The sequence below is a fragment of the Rhipicephalus microplus genome, chromosome X, assembly GCF_043290135.1.
Source record: "Rhipicephalus microplus isolate Deutch F79 chromosome X, USDA_Rmic, whole genome shotgun sequence".
Taxonomy (NCBI): Eukaryota; Metazoa; Arthropoda; class Arachnida; order Ixodida; family Ixodidae; genus Rhipicephalus; species Rhipicephalus microplus.
In genome coordinates this window covers 315736854-315756996 of record NC_134710.1, presented here as the reverse complement: position 1 = coordinate 315756996, position 20143 = coordinate 315736854, and the positions used below count along the sequence as shown (strand labels likewise).

General features: G+C 42.1%; 2 protein-coding genes across 2 annotated transcripts in view; one reads left to right on the top strand and one right to left on the bottom strand.

Moving 5' to 3' along the window:
• Positions 1 to 9978, bottom strand: part of LOC119184676 (small COPII coat GTPase SAR1B) — a 60150-nt gene extending 50172 nt beyond the window's left edge. The window contains exons 1-3 of the mRNA XM_037433983.2: positions 9823 to 9978; positions 9273 to 9329; positions 133 to 252 (exon numbers count right to left, since the gene is read on the bottom strand). Coding sequence (XP_037289880.1) covers positions 133 to 252; positions 9273 to 9315 — 163 coding nt within the window. The 5' untranslated portion in view covers positions 9316 to 9329; positions 9823 to 9978. The remainder of the gene's footprint in view (positions 1 to 132; positions 253 to 9272; positions 9330 to 9822) is intronic.
• Positions 9979 to 10332: 354 nt separating this feature from the next.
• On the top strand, positions 10333 to 18255 carry mRpS24 (mitochondrial ribosomal protein S24). Its single transcript, XM_037433984.2, has 3 exons — positions 10333 to 10440; positions 12046 to 12244; positions 16400 to 18255. The coding sequence occupies exons 1-3, from the start codon at positions 10411 to 10413 to the stop codon at positions 16687 to 16689; spliced, it is 519 nt and encodes a 172-aa protein (XP_037289881.1). The 5' UTR covers positions 10333 to 10410; the 3' UTR covers positions 16690 to 18255.
• Positions 18256 to 20143: the final 1888 nt, after the last annotated feature.

The window sequence follows — 20143 nt, the reverse complement described above, 5'->3', positions numbered from 1 at the left end:
TATTAAGCACCGCACTTGTACAGAGCAGGCTAGCATGACCTTTGCAGATTTATTTGAGCACCCATCCTCCTCCCTGGTCTGAAGTGTGACCACACAAAGGCTATAGCAACAAGGAAACATGAAGGAATTTACTTGGGTGCAGTGTGGGCACATGCTGGGCCATGCGGTCATCTTTGAGCATGTGCAGCAATGTGGTCTTTCCCGCATTGTCCAGGCCAAGGAAGAGCAGCTTGCCACTCTTCTTCCACAGGCCTGCGAGAAGAGAGAAATTACATTAGATTGTGAGCACTTAAAGGGACACTGAAACACTTTATATAAAAAAGGAGATTATGGTGTTATGATACACAATTTCATGCGGCGAACTCGAAAATCAAGTTGAAAATTTGCATAAACCAACAAAAATAACTATTTTGCCGAAAACAAGCAGCAGGCGCCGCGGCCACCATCGCAAGTCTTTTCGCTACTGTGATTGGTCGAAGCTCCACAACGTCACTGTCAGGAAGGCGAGGACAGCTGACGGCGCTGGCCGGAAATAAATGTGTTTATCTGTCGAGGCGCTGCGCAGTGTTTCTTACCGGGCTGCAAAAATTAGGCGCCCTCTCTTCCAACCACTTATCTGTTGAAATCGGGCAGTTGCTGTAAGTATGGCGAACTGCAGTTTCTGTAAGTATGGTGAACTGCGAACGTCAAACTGAGTTCGCTGTACATTCGTACATGTTCGAGCCAGTCGCCACTTTAAGTACGACGACTGAAGCGGCACAGGAAAGCGAGTCCCGACCAGCCACCCTCACCTGTGTCGGAACCATAGACTGGCACGTGCAAGATGCATGCCAGTGCTTAATTTCACTGTTAAACTGCTCCAAATTAACAGCTTATCACTGGATATCAAATTCCATAAGGAACAGCAGCATCGGCACTTGTAATTCATGCTCGCTTTTAGCCTATTGGCATGGTCCGCGCTACGCATGGGTCGAGGTTTGCTCGCTCACAGCGCCGTTGTTTTATCGAACCTCGCGAAAAAAACCTCCGTAGGCATGTTGTAAGAGGTTGCGGATACCAAATTCACAACAAATTTGCGAATTCAAAACCTCTTCAGTGTCCCTTTAAACTAAATCCATTTTTATAATGTAAACCATACCTACACTACGCTTGGAAAGTCTACGCAGCAGTGTACCTAGTGATTCAGAACACACTTATTTACAAGCAAGCTCAGCACAGTTGAAATTTGGGCTTGTTGGCTCATACTTCACGACAAAAAAGCAGCACTGAATCAACAAGCAAACAAGTGTGACCTGTCATCCCCTTTTATTCTAGTTCATTCAGTGCTATTTTTTGGTCATCATACATGGAAGCTGAAAAACATTCGACAGGCTGCCTCCAGCCCAGAGATTGCTACTAAAAAAAAAAAAAAAAAAAAATCGCACCATTTGGGAAGTCCTTCCCAGGATAACCATCTCATGTGTTCCCTTTCGCAAAATCTGTACTTGCTGCTTTCACAACAAGAATGCTCTGCCACTTTGATAGTGCATTTGCAATTTGCATTGGTACTGAGCACATGAAGTTTAAACAGGGTTCATGCTGGTTTCCATGACAAAATTAAAGGGTTTTCAAGGACTTTCAAGGCTATGTATGTAAATTTTCAAGGACCACGTCATCTCTTAGAAACCCAATAAAAACTGTTCAGGGAGGATAAAGGCTTGAAATAACCAGAATTCATTGGAAAAGGGTAAAAGTGCTGGAGCAACCATTGAAAAGATGGCTTGAATAACATTTTCTTTCGGGACAACTTTCAATCATAGTTTTTTAGAGTTTCATAGACAGTTACTTTCAGTATGACACAAGATGCCAACTTATTCAGATAGCCAAAACTCAGTTAATGTCCACTATCTCCTGCTGCTTGGTGCTGGCAGTCTTCCAAAAGCTGTTTGACTTTATGCATATCAGGTCATCAGTTGCCGCTACCTCTCCTGCATACAAGTCTGATGTAGCTGCTAATTCATTAACAGCAACTTATTTATTTTATTTATAGAATACTGCAGACAAAAAGTCCAAGCAGGGTGAGCATACATGAAGCACACTAAATAACAGAATGAAACAAGGTTGCAAAGCGTTTTTACACAATTTCTTTGCTATAAGACAGAGGGGTTATGGCTTTAAAAAAAAAGTAACAGTTGAACAACAAGGTGATAATACCATTCAAGGAAGTCATGGAAGAAGAGTATTTACACAAATGGTCAAGGGCGCTGAGGAAATGCTTCGGTTAGTTTATTCCAATCATCTATTGTTTGTGGGAAGAAGGAGTACCGAAAAGTATCAGTCCTTGCGAAGATTGGCGTTAGGGAATGAGGATAGTGGTGTCGAGTGGGTCTGCTTAACAAGGGGGATACGTATACTGCAGTGTCTAAGGGTAGCCTGTGGTTCACTATGTCTGAAAGAAACTGTAGCCGACTTTTTGTTCTTCGAATTTGTAATAGTTCTATACCATTTGCTGTTAGTAATGCAGTGGGGGAGTCGGTTGACATAAATTTACTATATATGAATCGTACTGCTTTTCTTTGAATTCTTTCTAGGTTTTGGACGTTAATTTTTGTGTGGGGATCCCAAACTATGGAGGCGTACTCAAGTTTAGGCCTAATTAGGGAAAAGTAGGAGAGGAGTTTAATACTAGGCGGAGCAGTCTTGAGCTTGTGGCGGAGAAGGCATAATTTACGGAAAGCGGCAGAGCAGATGTTTATGTGCAAATTCCAGGATAAGGTTCTTGTTTAGATTCATTTAATTTCTAGATTCATTTAATTTTTTGTAAACATTTCGGCCTCTGCCTCAATGCAACATTTATCTCATCCTCCTTATCCAGCTTTTTGAGTTTACAAATAGGCACAGTGTTGTACGACGTGGTAGGGCAATTGTTACGGTGCTCGGCTGCAGACATGGGCTGCAGGTCATGGGTTTAATCCCGGCCGCGGCGGTCGCATTTCGATAGAGCCTAAATGATAGAGGTCCGTGTAGTGTCTGATGTCAGTGCATGTTAGAGAACACCTGATAGTCAAAATTTCCAGAGCCATGTACTACGGTGTTTTATAACTATCCATTTGGTTTCGAGACGGGAAACCACAAATATAATGAAAAATTCACAGTACTGGTTGCTCGCAGAAGCTATTGATGTTCTGAATTCTATTATCAGGGGTGCAGCACCTGAAATACATGTGGAACAATTTTCGGCACAGCAAAATGTTACTTTTGGAACACTAAAATCCAAATTTAAAGCAGTTCATGGGAAAAAACGTGTATTTTTTTATCATGAAACCCAAAATTTGAAGCAATATAAGAAAGACTGCTAACATTTAGAAAAAAAAAAAAATGTGCATAAACCATTCAACATCCCCTAAATCGTGCAATGTGAACATGAGCACTGCCATTTCAATGAAAGTATTTTGAACCACCCCACTGAGCAAACAATGATTACATCCATATTAGCCTTTGCTGTGCCTGTCAAATCATTTGACGAAATCTGCGAATTTAAGTACAGATCTGCCAAGTTAGCTACTTGTTTAAATCGGGATATCCGCAAAACCAAGGAGTAGGGGTGGTGACTCACACGCAGTGGAGCACAACACAACCGTACTCACACGCAGTGGAGCACAACACAAATCAGTTGATGCGACACGAATAGCACGCATGCTTCAATACAGCAAGGAGAGCCACTAGTGAGAGCATGGCTGGGAGTCTGCTCCAAACACACTCCGAGATCATCAATGTCATCGTTACTGGCGTATCATCACTCTGGATGCTATTTGTGGAATGTATCACACCGAACACGTAGCACTAGTGTCGATGTCGCAGGGCAGTCTATTTTTCAGTTTTTTCTTTTTATCTTTTCTATGCGGTTTTAAGTCGAAATAAAATAACTTCGATGCAACGGACGCCATTCAAATTTGGCCAAGAAGACCTATGCATACCAAGTGATTGAATGACGGGCACATCTCAATCTTGAAATTTGATGTCAAGGCTCCTTTAAATAAATTCCGTATTCTTCCTAGGACGACACAGCAAGATCGAATTTGCAAAGACATTAATTTCAAGTTTTTTTATGGATAAATACGAGTGAATAGGCTGATGCAATCAACATTTTAGAGGATCATTGAACACCAGTTGTTAAAGAGGCCCCGTAACACTTTTTCAAATAACTAATGAATGGCTACACCGAAGGAATTTGTCGCCTCACGACTCAACCACTGGGACAATTTTTTTTTAATGTGCCAAGTGTGCACAAGATTTGTCATACGCTGTAACAGCTTCCTCTTGTCATACCAATGAACGCACTGGAAGCCAAGCCGAGAGGGCTGGCACGGAGAAAAATTAGGGGACCCTAAAGCTTCCCTTTTAGGTGTTGAACACGAAAGCGACATCCTGTTTCTAGTCCATAGTTCAAACGTTTTCAAATTCGCTATGTACCCACTACATGGCCCTAAGGGAATAGGCGCACTAGTGTGTGCCTTTTATAGTGGGGTGCCGGCTTTCAACCATGGATCCATTATGATAATCACTCTTCTGATGCCCATTGGCAATGAAAGCTTGTACCACACATTATTACTGCAATATTTCATGTTGCATTGTGAAGCATGTATACAGGACATGTGTGTTTGTGAAGCATCAAAGCTACTTTCATTGCATTTCCAAGCAGAGGAAGTTCTTTTCACTGTTTTCACAAGCAGAGGTGTGGCCGTGTGGTAGAACATCTGCTTGCCATGCGAACGACCCGGGTTCAATCCCCACTCGGACCCAAACAACCCTGGTTTGGTCCCCGCTCTGCTCCAGGATTTTTTTTTATCACTTATTTATTTTATTTGCATCGTTCTCGATTTTCCAGTCATGCATTAGAAGATTCTTTGCTCACAACCAATGACACCAGAATTCCTGCGAAATGTGCGCATTTTGACTTCTTTTAAAGCTATCGCGTTAAAAAAAGTCAAGATGCGCACATCATGACCTCGAGCACTTTTTTCTATTCGAACGCACTGCTTAGTGTGATCTGCATGTGTGTGGGGGCATGTGGCGGCCAGAGCAACTATGCAGCCTGGGATCCTCGAATCGGCCATCAATACCGGTATATGGCACCATTCGTAGAAAGAAGAACAAGTTATAGCTGACAGAATTATAATTCCAGGCCGCCTGTTATGCTACAATGCTTGGCTTGCATGTTTTCAGGAACCTGGACTACCAATCAGTCGAGATTTCTGAAAATGCTGAAGTGTTGCAGGGCCCCTTCAAGTAGCATGTCATAAGCAGTGGCTCCCGTTGACATCACAAGCAAAGCACCACCAGCGAGACCTATTTATTGGAATGTGCACTCATTCAGGCTCCATGAAAAGTATGACAATTTCCTGACGCAGTGACAACTTTCTGGAAAAATTTTACATGCACAAGCACTACCTAAAGCTGCTCTTTTGTGTGCAGCAAAAAGGTATCCATAGATCATGGTCTGAATAGTGACAAACGTGCCCAAAGTAATGTATACATGCACACAACAACTTGTGAGAAAATGCAGTAACATGAAATACCAAATAAAATGCTGGCTTTGAGTGCAAACCTGCCAAAGACGCTAAATGAGACGAGCTCATCACAGTTTCAATTCTGGAGCATAAACTATCGCTATGACTGCCAGTAATAGTGTATCCAACGATAGCCACGATTACCAAGAGGTGCCAAGGAGTATCAACAGGTGCCAGACAGTGGAAGCGGGACCATTCAGGCTGCTGTTATGAAGTGTATCTGGCCACACACTTGTATACATGAATGTACTTGCATGGTAAAATCACGATGAAATTAAAATACAAAAGTGTTTCAAGTGAGTCAATTAACTGCAGCACTGTTTACTGGAACTACAGGTTTAATCGCAGAAGGAAGGACATAGCAAATCTGTGAGAATGTGCCCTTTTCATGCCGCAGATAATTCTGCCGAAATGAGCTCCAATTTGCATGTCCAGAGAGGTCCACTGTCAAAGGGAACACCGGAGCGCGTGTCCTCTGCTCAGCACCACCGCTGGCTGTGGTAGCTAGTTTCGCACAGGAGCAGTGAGCCCTGTGGGCGACGCCCGTTTGTCATTTGCTACAGTGGCGGCCGCGCTCAAGCTCGTCGCGAAGCCAGCCTACGCCGCGCTTTGAAATTTGTCTGCAGGCTGCATGACCACGCTCAGATGAAAAGCTGTGGCAAAGCTGAAAGAATATTACATTATGTAAAATGCAATCTCATTCATAATTTTTGTGGCTAAAGAAGCACGACTTCTTCACAGCATCTTTTTCCAATACAGCTACATAAAAGAATATTTTTTCCTTGTGCAGCGCGTATTTCATGTGCACGAATGCCGATTCAAGCTGCTGCAGTGCACAAGCTGAACAACGAATTCACAAGCGCCTTCAAATGGCACCCCAAAAAGCTTTCTTGAGCGGGCAATTCATTAACGGGAAGGCGAACTAAAGACTGCAATCCGGTTGATGTGTCTGGCGACATTTATCCGGTTAGAGATAATATTCGTGGTTTCCCTTCTAGCTCGAAGGAAAGCAAGATTTTGCGACTTCGGCTGCACTTTGCGGCTATCCGGGGTGCTGTTGCAACTGTAGCAGACGATAAATGAGCGCCACCCACAGCACTCAAGTCCTGCGCTAAACTAGTTGCCCCAGGCGGCCGGCAGTGGCGCAGAGCAGACCACACACGCTCTGGTGTTCCTTGAACAGTGGATCCCCCTGCACCTTTCTCCTCAACTTTGTTTATGTAAAATAGCTTTTAAACAGCCCTTTGTGCATTACAACCCCCATGTACTCTAAGGTTGAAGGTTTATTGTATCAAGACAGACAACTGCATAAAAACGTAGCAAGTGCGTTCAAGAAAATTATATCGAAAAACTTGATCAGCTCACTTTTCCTCCAGTATTTAAAACATGATGTACTAACTTGGGTTTGATCATGAATGAAAGCAACGCATTCAAATACAGACGCAAGAGAAGAGACATCCAACACAGTTCACCCTACCTCTAAGCCATGTCAGCTATCAGTTATGTATAATGATTGACAATAAGAAGGGCACCAAAACGGCAGCAGTGTGCTCAACTAATGGCTATTTTTTCACACAAGCCAATATGTTAGGATAAACATCAAGCCTCACTTTGCTTACTCTATTACTGCTCCAAAAGATTCAACTTCCTGGAAAAAAAACAATACATGTACTGAATCCCCAAGAACCAGTACAGGTACCCCTTGAGCAAAGCAATTGATACAACAGCTCAACTTGGTTTATCCATTCATTTTCTCGTCAGTACCAAGAGGCTACCATGTTCAAGTATTGTATGACAGTGCACCCAACTAAAATTGTACACAAGGTTCATGACATAGAAGCTGCTGATTTGCATACACCTACAACAATGGTGCTATGCCATCTCCAGTTGAAATCGTACCGCTATAAATAGAAGTTTCTTTCATAGACACTTAGCAGCAGCTGCTATGTGTCTACTTAAGCTGAGCTTGGATAGTACAAGTGGCTTTGCTATTGCTTTAAAAGAAAAAGCAGGCTGCATTATCCAGTTTAAAGTTTGACAGATGCCATGGTTAAGATTCAGCTTGACCATCTGGGCTTCTTTAGTACACACCTATCTCTTAAGTACTTCACAACCTTTGCACTTCCCTCCCACAAAGTTATGGCAGTCATGGCTGGGAAATAAACCTGGACAATATGGCCACCTTCTGCTGCAACAGGTACCGAAGAAATAGTTAAGAACAGTGGAGCACGTGGATGTTCACTGTTGTCCACAGCTACTACCTCACATTCGCTACAAGCTTCCTTTAACGCTTGAATTATACAGCGCAAGGTCAGAGCATCCTGTAAGACTATGTTAGGTATCACTACGGCATCAGTCTTTGCATATATAAGCATAAAAAAAGCAGCAGAAATAGCTGGCACTGTGCTCTAGACAGGAGATCTCATCTCTACAATATAAAGGCTCACCAGTGCCTGTAACCTAGGATCATACGACACCCTAAATGAAACAAACCCAACTTGATCCACCTGTACTGCAGAGCTGCAAAACGACTTGCAGTTTGCAGAGTTGCATGCAAATAGTGCACTATTCATTTCTGCAGTGATGTTACAAAGTATTAAGCAATCTTTTGGGTAATCACAAAAGTAGAAGCTGCCCTCTCTTTTGTATCTGGACCGAAGATAGTGCCTGTGCTAAGACCAACATCACATTCCTCACAACTGGCCTATAGAGTACCATGTGAAGCAGAAAAAAAAAAAAATATTCGCGGGACTAGGTCGCATCAATACACCCTATGCAAAATCCAGAAAGCACCACCGTACACGAACTACTTACATGCATTCCAAAATGAACAAGTGTTTTGCAAAAGGGGGTGCTTCCCTAACAGAGTAAGCAAGGCTTTATGACCAACTCTTCCCCCCAGCCTAGCTCATGGCGAGCTTTATATGAAATTAGCCAATAGTGAGCGTGAACTGTCCAATGCATTGTGGTACCTCCTACAGAGCCAATGCCTGCCAAAGTGTTTTGGGTACAATGCACATATAAACAACACAGCGTGTTTTTTAGAATCAAGCCTCTGCAATGAACAGTTTGTGTGTAAATGTTCAGTGCAAATGCTTTCTGCAATCGTGGTTTAAAGCACATGGACAGCAGCAAGGTGAAGTCATCACACAGGGTGCAGGACTTCACTAAGTTCGCAATTTGACAGCACCTTGAGCCATTATACCACGCTACTTAAAGCAATGGCAGTACAAGTGCACCGAAAACGTCACCTAAGGATTGCGAAAGTCTGCACATGCACGGGGTCGGTTGCAGAAGATAAGCTTCAGAGGAGGGTGACCTATCAAGCATCAAGAGGTCAATCGCTCAAAGCATCGTTAAGGTAGAACGGCAGGTATTGCTTGGAATAAAATACACCCCGCTCTGGTTCCCGAACATCATTATTTAGGCGCTAAAATTTTTGGTATCCATGGAAACGCCATAAGCTGTCGACAGCAGGGCCAACAGCAATGGGGAAAACTGCACACTATGACACACGCACACACCGAGGCACGATCATCTTTCTATAGCGTGAAATGCGAGATTCACGACTCGATTAACAAATTCTCCGATCGATGGACGAGCGAAATGCACAACGCGGCTCCAGCTCGATGACGCGGTGCCCAGCCGCGTCAAAACATGTGACAGGTTATTGCAGTGGTTAATGCCCAGTCGAGAGATTGAAAAAGTCGAGAATAAACTTACCCAAGTAGCCTAGAACACCGCCAATCCATTCGAGAAGGAACATATTTGGGCGGAGAGCTGAGAGAAAACGAAAACACCACTGTAAACAAGTCTGCCGCTGCTTTCTATCTGGGCGAGCCAAGTCAGTGTTGCGCATAAGGAAGGAAGGCAAGACAAAACGACACAGATCTCACCGGCAGATATTTCTGGTTAAAATTGACGACCGAACGTTACGTAATGGAAAGCAAGAGGCATTATTAGTAAGGACGGCTCGTTCACACCACTCACTGTTGAGGAAATAAGGGTTGGAACTCGCCCAAGCATACAAAATAGTAGCAGGGTTTGCGAAAGTACTCATGTTGGTATAAACTGTCGGATATCACCACGTCTTTAACCGGGAATCTAACAGGACTTGTTTCAGCGGCGTCATTGGTCTCTGTTCTTAGACGATAAAAGAAAATGAAGACCACTGTGTTCACCGCTAGCAGCCTTCTAAGCCTACGTGGTTTAAGGTTACCGAAGCCAAAATATACTTCAGCCAACGGTAAAAAGTGAGAAAAACATGCGTTACCTTTTTCTCTTCGGCAGGGGAGGATGAAATAAATACGAACGTGGCCTCTTCGGTATCAGATGGGGACTTTTCAACGCCAGTTTTTTCCGCACTGGTTTTTGCAAGGATGACCGCCACAAAAGAGGGTACCGAATTACTTTGCCACAGATGAGGCAAACGATGATTGGCTGAAATAAAAATGCCGATTTTAGCGCGCCGTAGTGGATAAAAACTAAACTACTTTAAAAACTTGCCAATAACGCAAAATAAAATTTATAATAACAATTAAGTTATTGTATAACGCGTTATTTATTATTTCATTGAGTTAAAATATAATTTTTTTTTGGTATTTTTCAATTTGGGTAAATCCTATAGCTAGTTTTTTTGTGTTGAGGGCTGTGGTACCCTTCTAAACGCATTCTCTAACACATGGCAAAATAAACGTCATACTGTCGCGCAGAAAAACAAAACGTATGCAATAACACAACTACAACATAATACCTGCTAAAAATAAAAATATTTTAAAATTTTAATATTATAGTTATTATAAATATTAATGCGGCTTTAACAACACTATCCGCGGCATGGTCATCGCCTAATCTAGAAAGCATGGCGGTCCCCATGAGCAGCTTGTGCAAGGTGAAAAAACTATCGTGGTCCTCGATAGTCTTGTAGTTTTGTGCCGCGCACGAGGCATAGAGCAGGCACCCTTAAAATTGTTCCTTGTGACGCAGCGGTGACAGTCAGTACATGTATCACTGCGTCTGAAATCGCTGGCGTTGTGAAGGGCACCAGAACTTCGGAGGAATAGACGATCGCGTACGCATAATTAACATCCACGAGCTCATCGAGTATGTCTCCAGTGCATGCGGAGTCTGCGTCCCTATAAACGCTTCTTTTTGTGAGTTTCATCTCACGTAAAACAGATGTTCGCTGTCTTCTACGGGTCCTGAGGGAAATTTGAAAGCGTCGCAACATATCGAAAGAGGAGTGCAAATTTAGAATTCACTTCGTTTCACTAACACGTACTGCGTGACTGAAACACACATTTCGTGTGTTTTGTTACGCATTTTAGCGTCCTTAAACGAGACTGACTGATTCGCATACTTTTCTAAGTACTTTGGTTTCAGCGTCTTACTAACTCTTACTGTTGGCCCAGGGTGCTGATTTGCATGTGCGTACTAGGGCTTCGTGTATAAGTCTCCGTTTCGCGTGTGCACTTGTTTTTGTCTGTGCCTTTCAATAAACTCACCAGTAGTTAATACATCGTGGAGCCGTAAAAAAACATCATTGCACGTGCACTGAATTAGTACTGATTCTAGCCTTTAGTGGGAACGGTATTTAGAAAAAGCAGGCCACCGAAAGAAAGAAGGTTTCTGACACGCTAATAAGTCTAGTCCCTGAAAGTGCGGGAAGCAGTTTTGGGTGCTATGATAATAGTGTCTATGGTTTGCTTCCTCTCTATAGGACGAAAATTAAGCGTGAATTTATTTTTCACTTTGCTCAATTTAACAAGCTACTTACCATCAAAGCAGTTGCTCAACCTTCTCAATCACTTGCCCTTCAGGAGGTCTGTTCTGCAAAAATCTACAAAGTAGTTAGTTTCAGTATGTGCTGATTAGATGAAAGCCCATAGGGAGTAATGGCAATTAGTGCGGGCTCACCAATTCTATCCAGTGGCTAAGGTACTCGGCTGCTGACCCGCAGGGCGCGGGTTCGAATCCCGGCTGCGGCGGCTGCATTTCCGATGGAGGCGGAAATGTTGTAGGCCCGTGTACTCAGATTTGGGTGCACGTTAAAGAACCCCAGGTGGTCTAAATTTCCGGAGCCCTCCACTACGGTGTCTCTCATAATCATATAGTGGTTTTGGGACGTTAAACCCCACATATCAATCAATCAATCAAACCAATTCTATCCACCTAGCGTGCGCTGACATGGAGTACCACAGCACTGCTGTTCTTATGGCTGCTTCTCTTATCACAGCTGACGTATTGATTATCAATTCGCTAGCTGAATCGGTTGTGATAATAGTGTGTATTAAGTTCTGACAAAGTTCTATTTTTCAACTCGGCTGGTCTTAGTCATCCAGTGGCCCTCTGATCTGTGGTTTACGCTTGTGCACAACTGTTACTCATGTTACCCAATGCTCCATTCCAGATCACTAGTCAGTTGTAGAGTGACATTATTCCTCAGAAACAGTACATTGCCACCATCACACTGATCAGCATTTTCTTTTTCACTCAGGTGTTCCGGAGGTTATGCCACCCAGAATTTTTGCCAGCACCCGGATGTGTTGCAGCTTTGCACACAACAACAGTTCTGGAGAAGAACCGAGCAGGTCGCTACAGGGTGACACGCAATCACAGCAAGCCGCTTACATATGAAATGTCCAACCCACCGCACCAGATTGCCCACCGCAAGGCGTGGAACTCATGGAATACAAGTATGTGCTATTGGCAGTTATAATTTGTGGTACCCCTTGAAAAGCACTCAAGGGAGAAAAAAAAAATGTTCAACTGTGTTGGAAAATTATGCTCCTACAGTACCAAAATGGCCATTGTCATGTCCAATGGTGACGTTGTTAACCGGAAAGGTCACATAAGTAAAAGACTGATATTAGTATTGCCTTGAAGTTACCACACAAACTTGCCATAGTGTGATAAACTTCTGCAACATGGTCTTGAGCCTACTTTGTTCTGTTATTGAAAAGTTGTAAAATTGTCCTAAAATATATTGTTTTAATGAGTCAAGCTAGAAATAGAACTGATTAAGTGGGAAATTGAAGCAGTGTTACAAAGTTATACAGGGGTGATTTTCAGGCTCTACTAGACAAATATCTATGTTTAATTTATATATTCCGAGCAGGGTTCTCCCCAGAAATATTTGAAAGGACTGTCTGCTGTGCTTTATTGTTTTTCTGTTTTGTGTCTCTATAGAAAGCATACTGTCTTAAGTGTCCAACCTTGTGGCTGTTTATGTTGAAAGCGAGCAGAAACATTTAAAACAAAATTTTGCTATCCTTTTGATGTTATCTTCAAATGGTGTAGGAACACCCACAACACTGGTTACTGCATGTGATGGCAATCGTACTGGTTAAAAGTTGAAAACTGGAACCACATGCTGCTGGCTTAGTTAGGTTTTGTTTCGTAATAAAATCACATTCATAATGTGCATTTAGAGCTCGCAAACTGCCGAATAAAGTGTCATTAGGACATTCTTTCAAGCTTTTGCTTAGTCAGCCTGAAAATCCATAGCAGTTGCGCAGGAAACATCGTGTGTTTCAGCAAAACTGATATGCCGGTGTCTTGAAACAAACCGTAATGGATCCGCTCATGCCAAAGATACTACTGAAACGAACACAAGACACGCTTCACAGAAAAAGAGAAGGTGTGGTGTTTCAGTTGTGTTTAGGTCTTCTGTGCTGCATATGTAACATGGCATCCAAGACAGATGCCTTGTTGAAATAGCATCTGAAGCCAAAATCATCCTTGTAGAACCCATGGGGTTGACCATCTTGCAAAGTCACTTGAGCATCAGTGAATACTGGTGTGCACTTCTACGAAAAAGAGCTCATGGACACTGTTCGAAAAATTGGTGAAGTGAGTCATGCTGCTGTTTCCCCCCAACATTTATTTATTTCTTTCGAGTGGCATGGGAGGCCGTATTGGCGTGGCTTGTGCTGCTCAGCCGTAGGCAGGCAGGTGAACGTAGCGCTCTTTGACACGGAGGAAAGCGGCCAAAAGTCCATAAAATACAATTTTAAACTATACATGTTTGTTTTCAAGCAAAATAAGCCTGTCTGCAAGAAATTTTTGGTTCTACCAATAGGTTCAACCACATCTCTGTGTGGTGACACTAGCGGTCATACTTTCAGAGCCAAATGAGAAACTTGGTTTTTTGTTTATTGGAAAAACATATTTATTGTGGCTGATGTGAAAGACAATCTTCTCGTTCACCACGCACACACATAAAAAATTCACAGCATATCCATGGAGTGAATAATAATAAGTAGGGCGAAGCTTTGTGGGCTCTGAGCCGTCCGTCTGTTTGTCTTTCTGTCTGTCCACCATCCATCCTATCAAACTGAACCACACGTAACATGCGTCCCACCACTGATCTCTACCAGGGGAGCTGGTTGGCGCATCGAGTGCGCTTGGCTGAAGCAACCGGAAGACGCCGTTAGTGTCCCGGAAGCCACCGCCATGAATAGTCGCCTACTGTGGGCACGACAACTGTTCTCTTCTTTTTAATGAAATGCTGGCCTGTAGGTAGCTGTGAACTTTGCGAATCGGCTGGAAATGTCGACGCGAAGACATTTTACACATAAGTACATCAAAATTATATTCCTTTTTATGAGTTCTGTGATGAGATGATGGTATTTGGCCAGCTATTTTTTATGGAGGTGCGTTGAAGGAGTTTGGTTTTTTGATATGCAGTTTCCCACGATCAAGGCCTCAAATATACTAGAAGTGGGTCTGGGGATGGCTTAAAGAGGGACAACTTGACGCCTTCTCCAGGAAGCAGACTTTGCAGTGATCATTTTGCAGAGTGATGTTTTGACCCCTCAGTTTCAAAAACTCATTTTTGAAATGTCATCCCAATGTTGTTGTTTTTTTCTGGATCACTTACAAAAGATAAACCTTTGTGCCCCTGGCTACCATTACACTCATTCCTTTTTTTTTATTTTAGAAAAATGCCTTGACAATTTCTCTCTCTGTCACCTGACTATTGAGTAATTGTAACGTACGTAACAGCACTGCGCCATATTCGAACGGCGTTGCTACGGAATCTGTCGTTTGTTATGTAGTGTTGGTTGGCATTCCAAGTGATGCCTAATTGTAGGGTTTGTTGCATGGACTAGTTCTAGATTACAGCACCCTGCCATTTCGGATGGCGTCCCTACGGCGTCTGTAAGTTTCCATGTCGCGTTGGATGACCGCGACAATATTATAATATAAAAAGAAAACACAAAAATTATTATCACAACAACTTTCACCAGATAATATATCAATTAAATGCCAAAAGCGCCTGGAAGATGCCAACTTCCGGGACAGTGAAGGGGCCTTCCGGTGGCTTTACAAGCACCCGCATCAGAGAGTAGGGATGCTTCATCCAGCCTTTTTAATGGAGGTCAGTGGTCCACGCCATGTAGTGATCACTTCACATGGATGGATGGATGGATATGGCTATACCCTTTGGATCGGGCGGTGGCTCGCCCCACCAAACCGTAATACTTAATGAACCAAAACCTAGATTTATTTTTTCCCTTAAATAGTGAGGTTGAGGATTCATACTTTGCAGTGAAGGGTTTAATTTTCACTCGTGCCTTGACTTTAGCCACCAATCAGATAACCTTCTTCTAGTTAATTCTATCCGCCTAAAGTCTATTTTGACCTCACTGTCCCTAAACACCAGTGACATACTGCAACAGCACGGCACGATCTAGTGAACATTGTGAGAAGTAAGGGGTGGCTATAAAGGGGGGACTGAAGCACAGTGTATGGAGCTTAGCCCCTAAAGCTTTTTCGGAATGGTAGGCAATCTGTAAGGGGTAGGCATTTTCAAATCAAGGGAAAACAATAGGATGTTGAGTTTAGGAATTTTGAAAGTTTTTGAACAACTTTTTGTTTTTAACACAAAGTTCTATGTATGTTTTATGTCTGGTTGGGCATTTCTACAGCTATGGCACATGTCTGTTACCTTCACTGTGTGAGCTTCTACTATAAGATTTGCTTGTAGAGAATGGAAGCAAGAGCGCTTTAGTTCGAGTGCTTGCACTGACACATGATATTTTTGAGTACACAAGGTAACCAATGGCAGAAGACATGCCCCACTAGTAGAGAGCGTGCATACAACTACAGTTAAACACCTTTATAAAAGGCATACTCCTGGCAGCAATTTTCGTCTTATATATGAGAGGTCTCTTACAAGCAGAGGACCTTGTATGCATTTTCTTATCAACCCAAATTTTACTATAGGTACACTGGTGTCTCTTATAAAGGGGTTCAATTGTAGTTCACTGTAATATGAGTCCCTTGTGTAGGCTCTTTACCCACTGGTGTTATGCATACATTGTTGCTTTTTTATTCCTCAGGCACGTATTTTAAACGGATCAGTCGCAGCAGTGGACAGTGTGGCATGATCGCTTATCATTGCCCCCCTTTGTGGTGCAGTGGTTGCGGTGCTTGGCTACTGGCCAAGTGGCAATCTCAGTTCCAGCCATGGTGGTTGCTTTTCAGTGGGGGCGAAATTACAGAGGTCCATGTACTGCACGATGTCAGTGTGTATTAGTAAACACCAGGTGTTCAAAATTTCTGGAGCCCTCAGCTATACTGTGGTTCATAATTATATTGTGGTTTTGGTTCGTACAACATAAGATACTCTATTATTGATGTCATTACCACCACCCACCATGGCTAAAACCCTGATGACAAAGTGTCACCTAACTATTTGCACCAGAGACACTTGACAGGTTCTTTCACCTCTGTAAGTAGGCAAGCTGTGTAATGTTGGTTTTCTTGTAACCATTTTTTAAGTATGTAGTCTTAGGAAAACTTGCTTTTCCTCTGTCTTATCCCATGCTACTTGTCACTTCTAGGCAACCTGCAAGGAGGCTTGCGGCGCTCTGAGACCCTTGTAGAAGATATGTTCATTCGCAAATTTATGACTGGCACATGGCACCGTATGTTTGTTTCGGAGATCCTCATCAAGCGTCGAGCGAACATGATCTTCATTGGAGGCATTGTGCAAAGGGTGGTGATTCCGCGCAAGATGTACTTCCTCATTGGCTACACTGAAGAGATCCTCAGCTACATCCTCAAGTGCCCTGTCAAGCTGGAACTACAGTCAGTTGCAGACCGCAAGGAGATGATCTTCAAATACATTTAAAGGACGTACTCTTGTGTATGATGGTTCTATTCTGAGAGAGCATGTGGAAAATGCGCCTCACTAGATGAAAACCCAAGCACCAAGTTGCTTGTTGTTCTTGCTATTTGCTGAGTAGCTCGGCATTATTGATGCAGGCATTTTATTGCGACATGTGCTTTCACTGAAAAACACTTAAGGTTAGTCACATAAGGTAGATTTTACTTTGAGAAAAAAATTTTAAATAAGATGTGTAACATTTTTTTTTTGGATTACAAGAAGATTTTGAATGAGCTGTATATGTAATATTGAGCTCTCAAGCTATTTCCAGAGCCCTTCACTATGGCGTCTCTCATAATCATATGGTGATTTCGGGTCGTTAAACCCCACATACCAATCATTCAGCTCTCAAACTAAGTTACATGTTCAGAGAAGAGTATCAAACCAAAGCATACAGTCACATTACTCAGTGTGCCTGTGTATATTATCAATAAAAAACTCGGGGACAACATTCTGTGGCAATGAAAGGAAAGCTACGAGGCTAAAGCTACATCACATATAGTCCTCTGCCAAAAAGCCCAGCTCGACTCGCTTTTCTAATGCCAGCCATGTTCGAGTAACACCACTGCGCAGAATTCGCTACGTCTGCTTACACAGCTATTTGTAAGTGAAATTCGATGCAAGCTCCTTCAGTGAATCGTCGGAATAGCTGGAGGGCAACGAGCACTCACTTAAAGATGAAGATGCCATTTGGACTGTGAGGTGCACCTAAAATGTATGAGGTTTTCAGACTTGCAAAAACGTGAAGTGACACTTCATGAAGCAAAAAATATTAATATCTTCTTGATTCATGCAGCATATCTTTATAAACAGCATCCTGTACAATATAAAGTAATGTTGCTTTGTATTACCTTCACGCTGAAAACACAGACGCATTTGTGGGACTATATTCTTCAGCTGTGGCACACACCTGCTTTGGTTCCATAGCCTTTCCTTCATTGCCGCAGAAAGTTGTCCGCAAGTATAGTAGTATGATCAAAAATATGGGTTTGTGAATGTTAAAGTTAAATTTCCATGCCACAATAAACATCAAAGGCTCACTATAAAAGTCGAATTTCGAGGTATATACCGGGACATTCTTAACCTCAAAGCAATACACGTGTTACCAGCAACAACAATTTGAGCTCATAATCACTCGTAAAATTAATCTCGTCTCTCTTTTTAGAATGGAAATATTTTAGCTTTAGTCGGTCTTTTATCTTCCTCATTATTCAATCTCTCTCTACAGCTTAGTGTTAGTTAATTGTTTATTGTCACTACAGCTGCCGATAACACTAACAGGATGTCTCCTGTCAGTATGACTGCGCTAGAATGCTTCTAATGCGACTTGTTAGGACAATATTGTGTACTACACAATAATTGGCTTATGTTAGGGTGTACATTGTAGATAGCATAAGCCTATCAACAAATGTGGTGAATGAAGAAAGGCCTTTGTACATAAGATAAAGTCCTATTGTTACACAGATGAGCAGTTTGTATTTTTATTCTTCATATTCAGAAGCACAAGTAAAAAAAGGCTGGTATAATGTATAGTGGTTTTCTTTTTCATTATATGTGACTTTTTTGTGCTAGCAATGATGTCAGAGCAATAAACACCTAGGTCCCTTCATGCTTGATGAAAAAAAAAATGGAAAGAAAACGGTGGGAAGCACATGCTCCTGTGATCAGTTCAGTCAAATCTTGAGTGTCAAAGAGTGTTCATAACAGGAGCACAAAGTTGCCACTTTCTCAAGCACTCTCTCTTACTACAAAGGCCTGTACCATGGCTGCTTGATGAAAAAGCGCACGGTACGGCCCGCCGCGTCGAGCGGCTTTCAATGGGAGAGCGCCTGTCAGCCGTAGTTGCAGTTGCAGCCGCTGCCGCGCGACAGGGTGGGGACAGAAAGGACGGGCAAACGAGTGGTGGCGGTTCGTCGGGGCAGCAGTCGTAGCAAATTAGCTGGTCGTTGTCACAACAGTGACCCACACAGTTGTTCTAATCAGTGGTTTTTTAAATCTCATTTATCGCAGTGATAACATATCGTGTATTTAGTAGAGTCTATAAGCCAAACGACGCTCGTCGTTTGGCTTATAGATGGCGCTGACTGTCACTCCTACTTCTAAATTCACATATAAACCCAAAAAAGTGGATGGAGGGAAGACCGATGTGGTAGCTCAGTGGTTAGAGCATCGAACGCGTTATTTGAAGGTCGTAGGTTCGATTCCTGCTCACGGCTGGTTATTTTTTCATCCACTTTTCTTTCTTCTTATTTACATTCCATTGGTTCTAATAACTTCCCCTGTACATTCCTTGGCATTACTGTCTGTTAGATCTCATTAATATTCTGTTAAAACATGGAAAAACGAGCCCTTAGGTATACACTTCTTTCCCTTAATTTATATATATATATATATATATATATATATATAATGAGGCTGACCATAATAGGCCTTTACTCCTTAAACAAAATCATGAAACTGCAGGGTTAAATTCAAGCTATATTTATTTATGCGTGACCTTCACTTCCCTATATATAGAGTGTCCCACAGAACTTCAGCCAGAGTTTAAAAATATGCCTGTTCACGTAATTACGACGCGACCAAATGCATGTTAATTACCGTTGCCCAAAGTTAGACTATCTTGTGTGTTCTCAAATATTCTTTATTTATATATGTTTAACTAACTTTTCAAGAAACAAAGATAGATAAAAAATTTCAATGAGAAATTTGTTGATCAGTTTGCGAAATGTCTGATTACACAGTTTTGGATTTTATGTCTGTTAGGTATTATTGTTGTTCTGTTAATTGCGAATTCCCACAATATACAAAAAAATACCACGTGACAAACCAGCTCGCGTGTCAGTTCATGACAGCGATAAGCAGTCATAGCAGTTATTGTTTTTGTGGCCGATAGCAAAACGTGTTCATCGTAAAGCCACCACCAGCGTTGCGGCCCTGCCGAGAAAGCACGATGAAGCAAATGCTATGGTCGTTCGTACGCGGAACAATAGGAAGCACTAGAATCATTGCGCGCACGAGCGAGTTTGTCACGTGGTATTTTTTTGTATTTCATAGGCATTTGTAATTGTCAGAAAACACTAATAGCTAACAGATATAAAGTTCAGAACTGTATAATCCGATGTTCTGCAAACCTATCTACAACTTTCTCATTGAAATTTTTTACCTGTCTTCATTTCTTGAAAAGTTTGTTCATTAAACATATCTAATTAAACAATATTTGAGAACACAAAAAATATTCTAACTCTAGGCTACGGTGAGCAACATTCATTGGGTCGCGTCGTTATTACGTGTTCCGGCATATTTTTAACTCTGGTCAAGTTACGTGAGGCACCCTAATATATATATATATATATATATATATATATATATATATATATATATATATATATATATATATATATATATATATATATATATA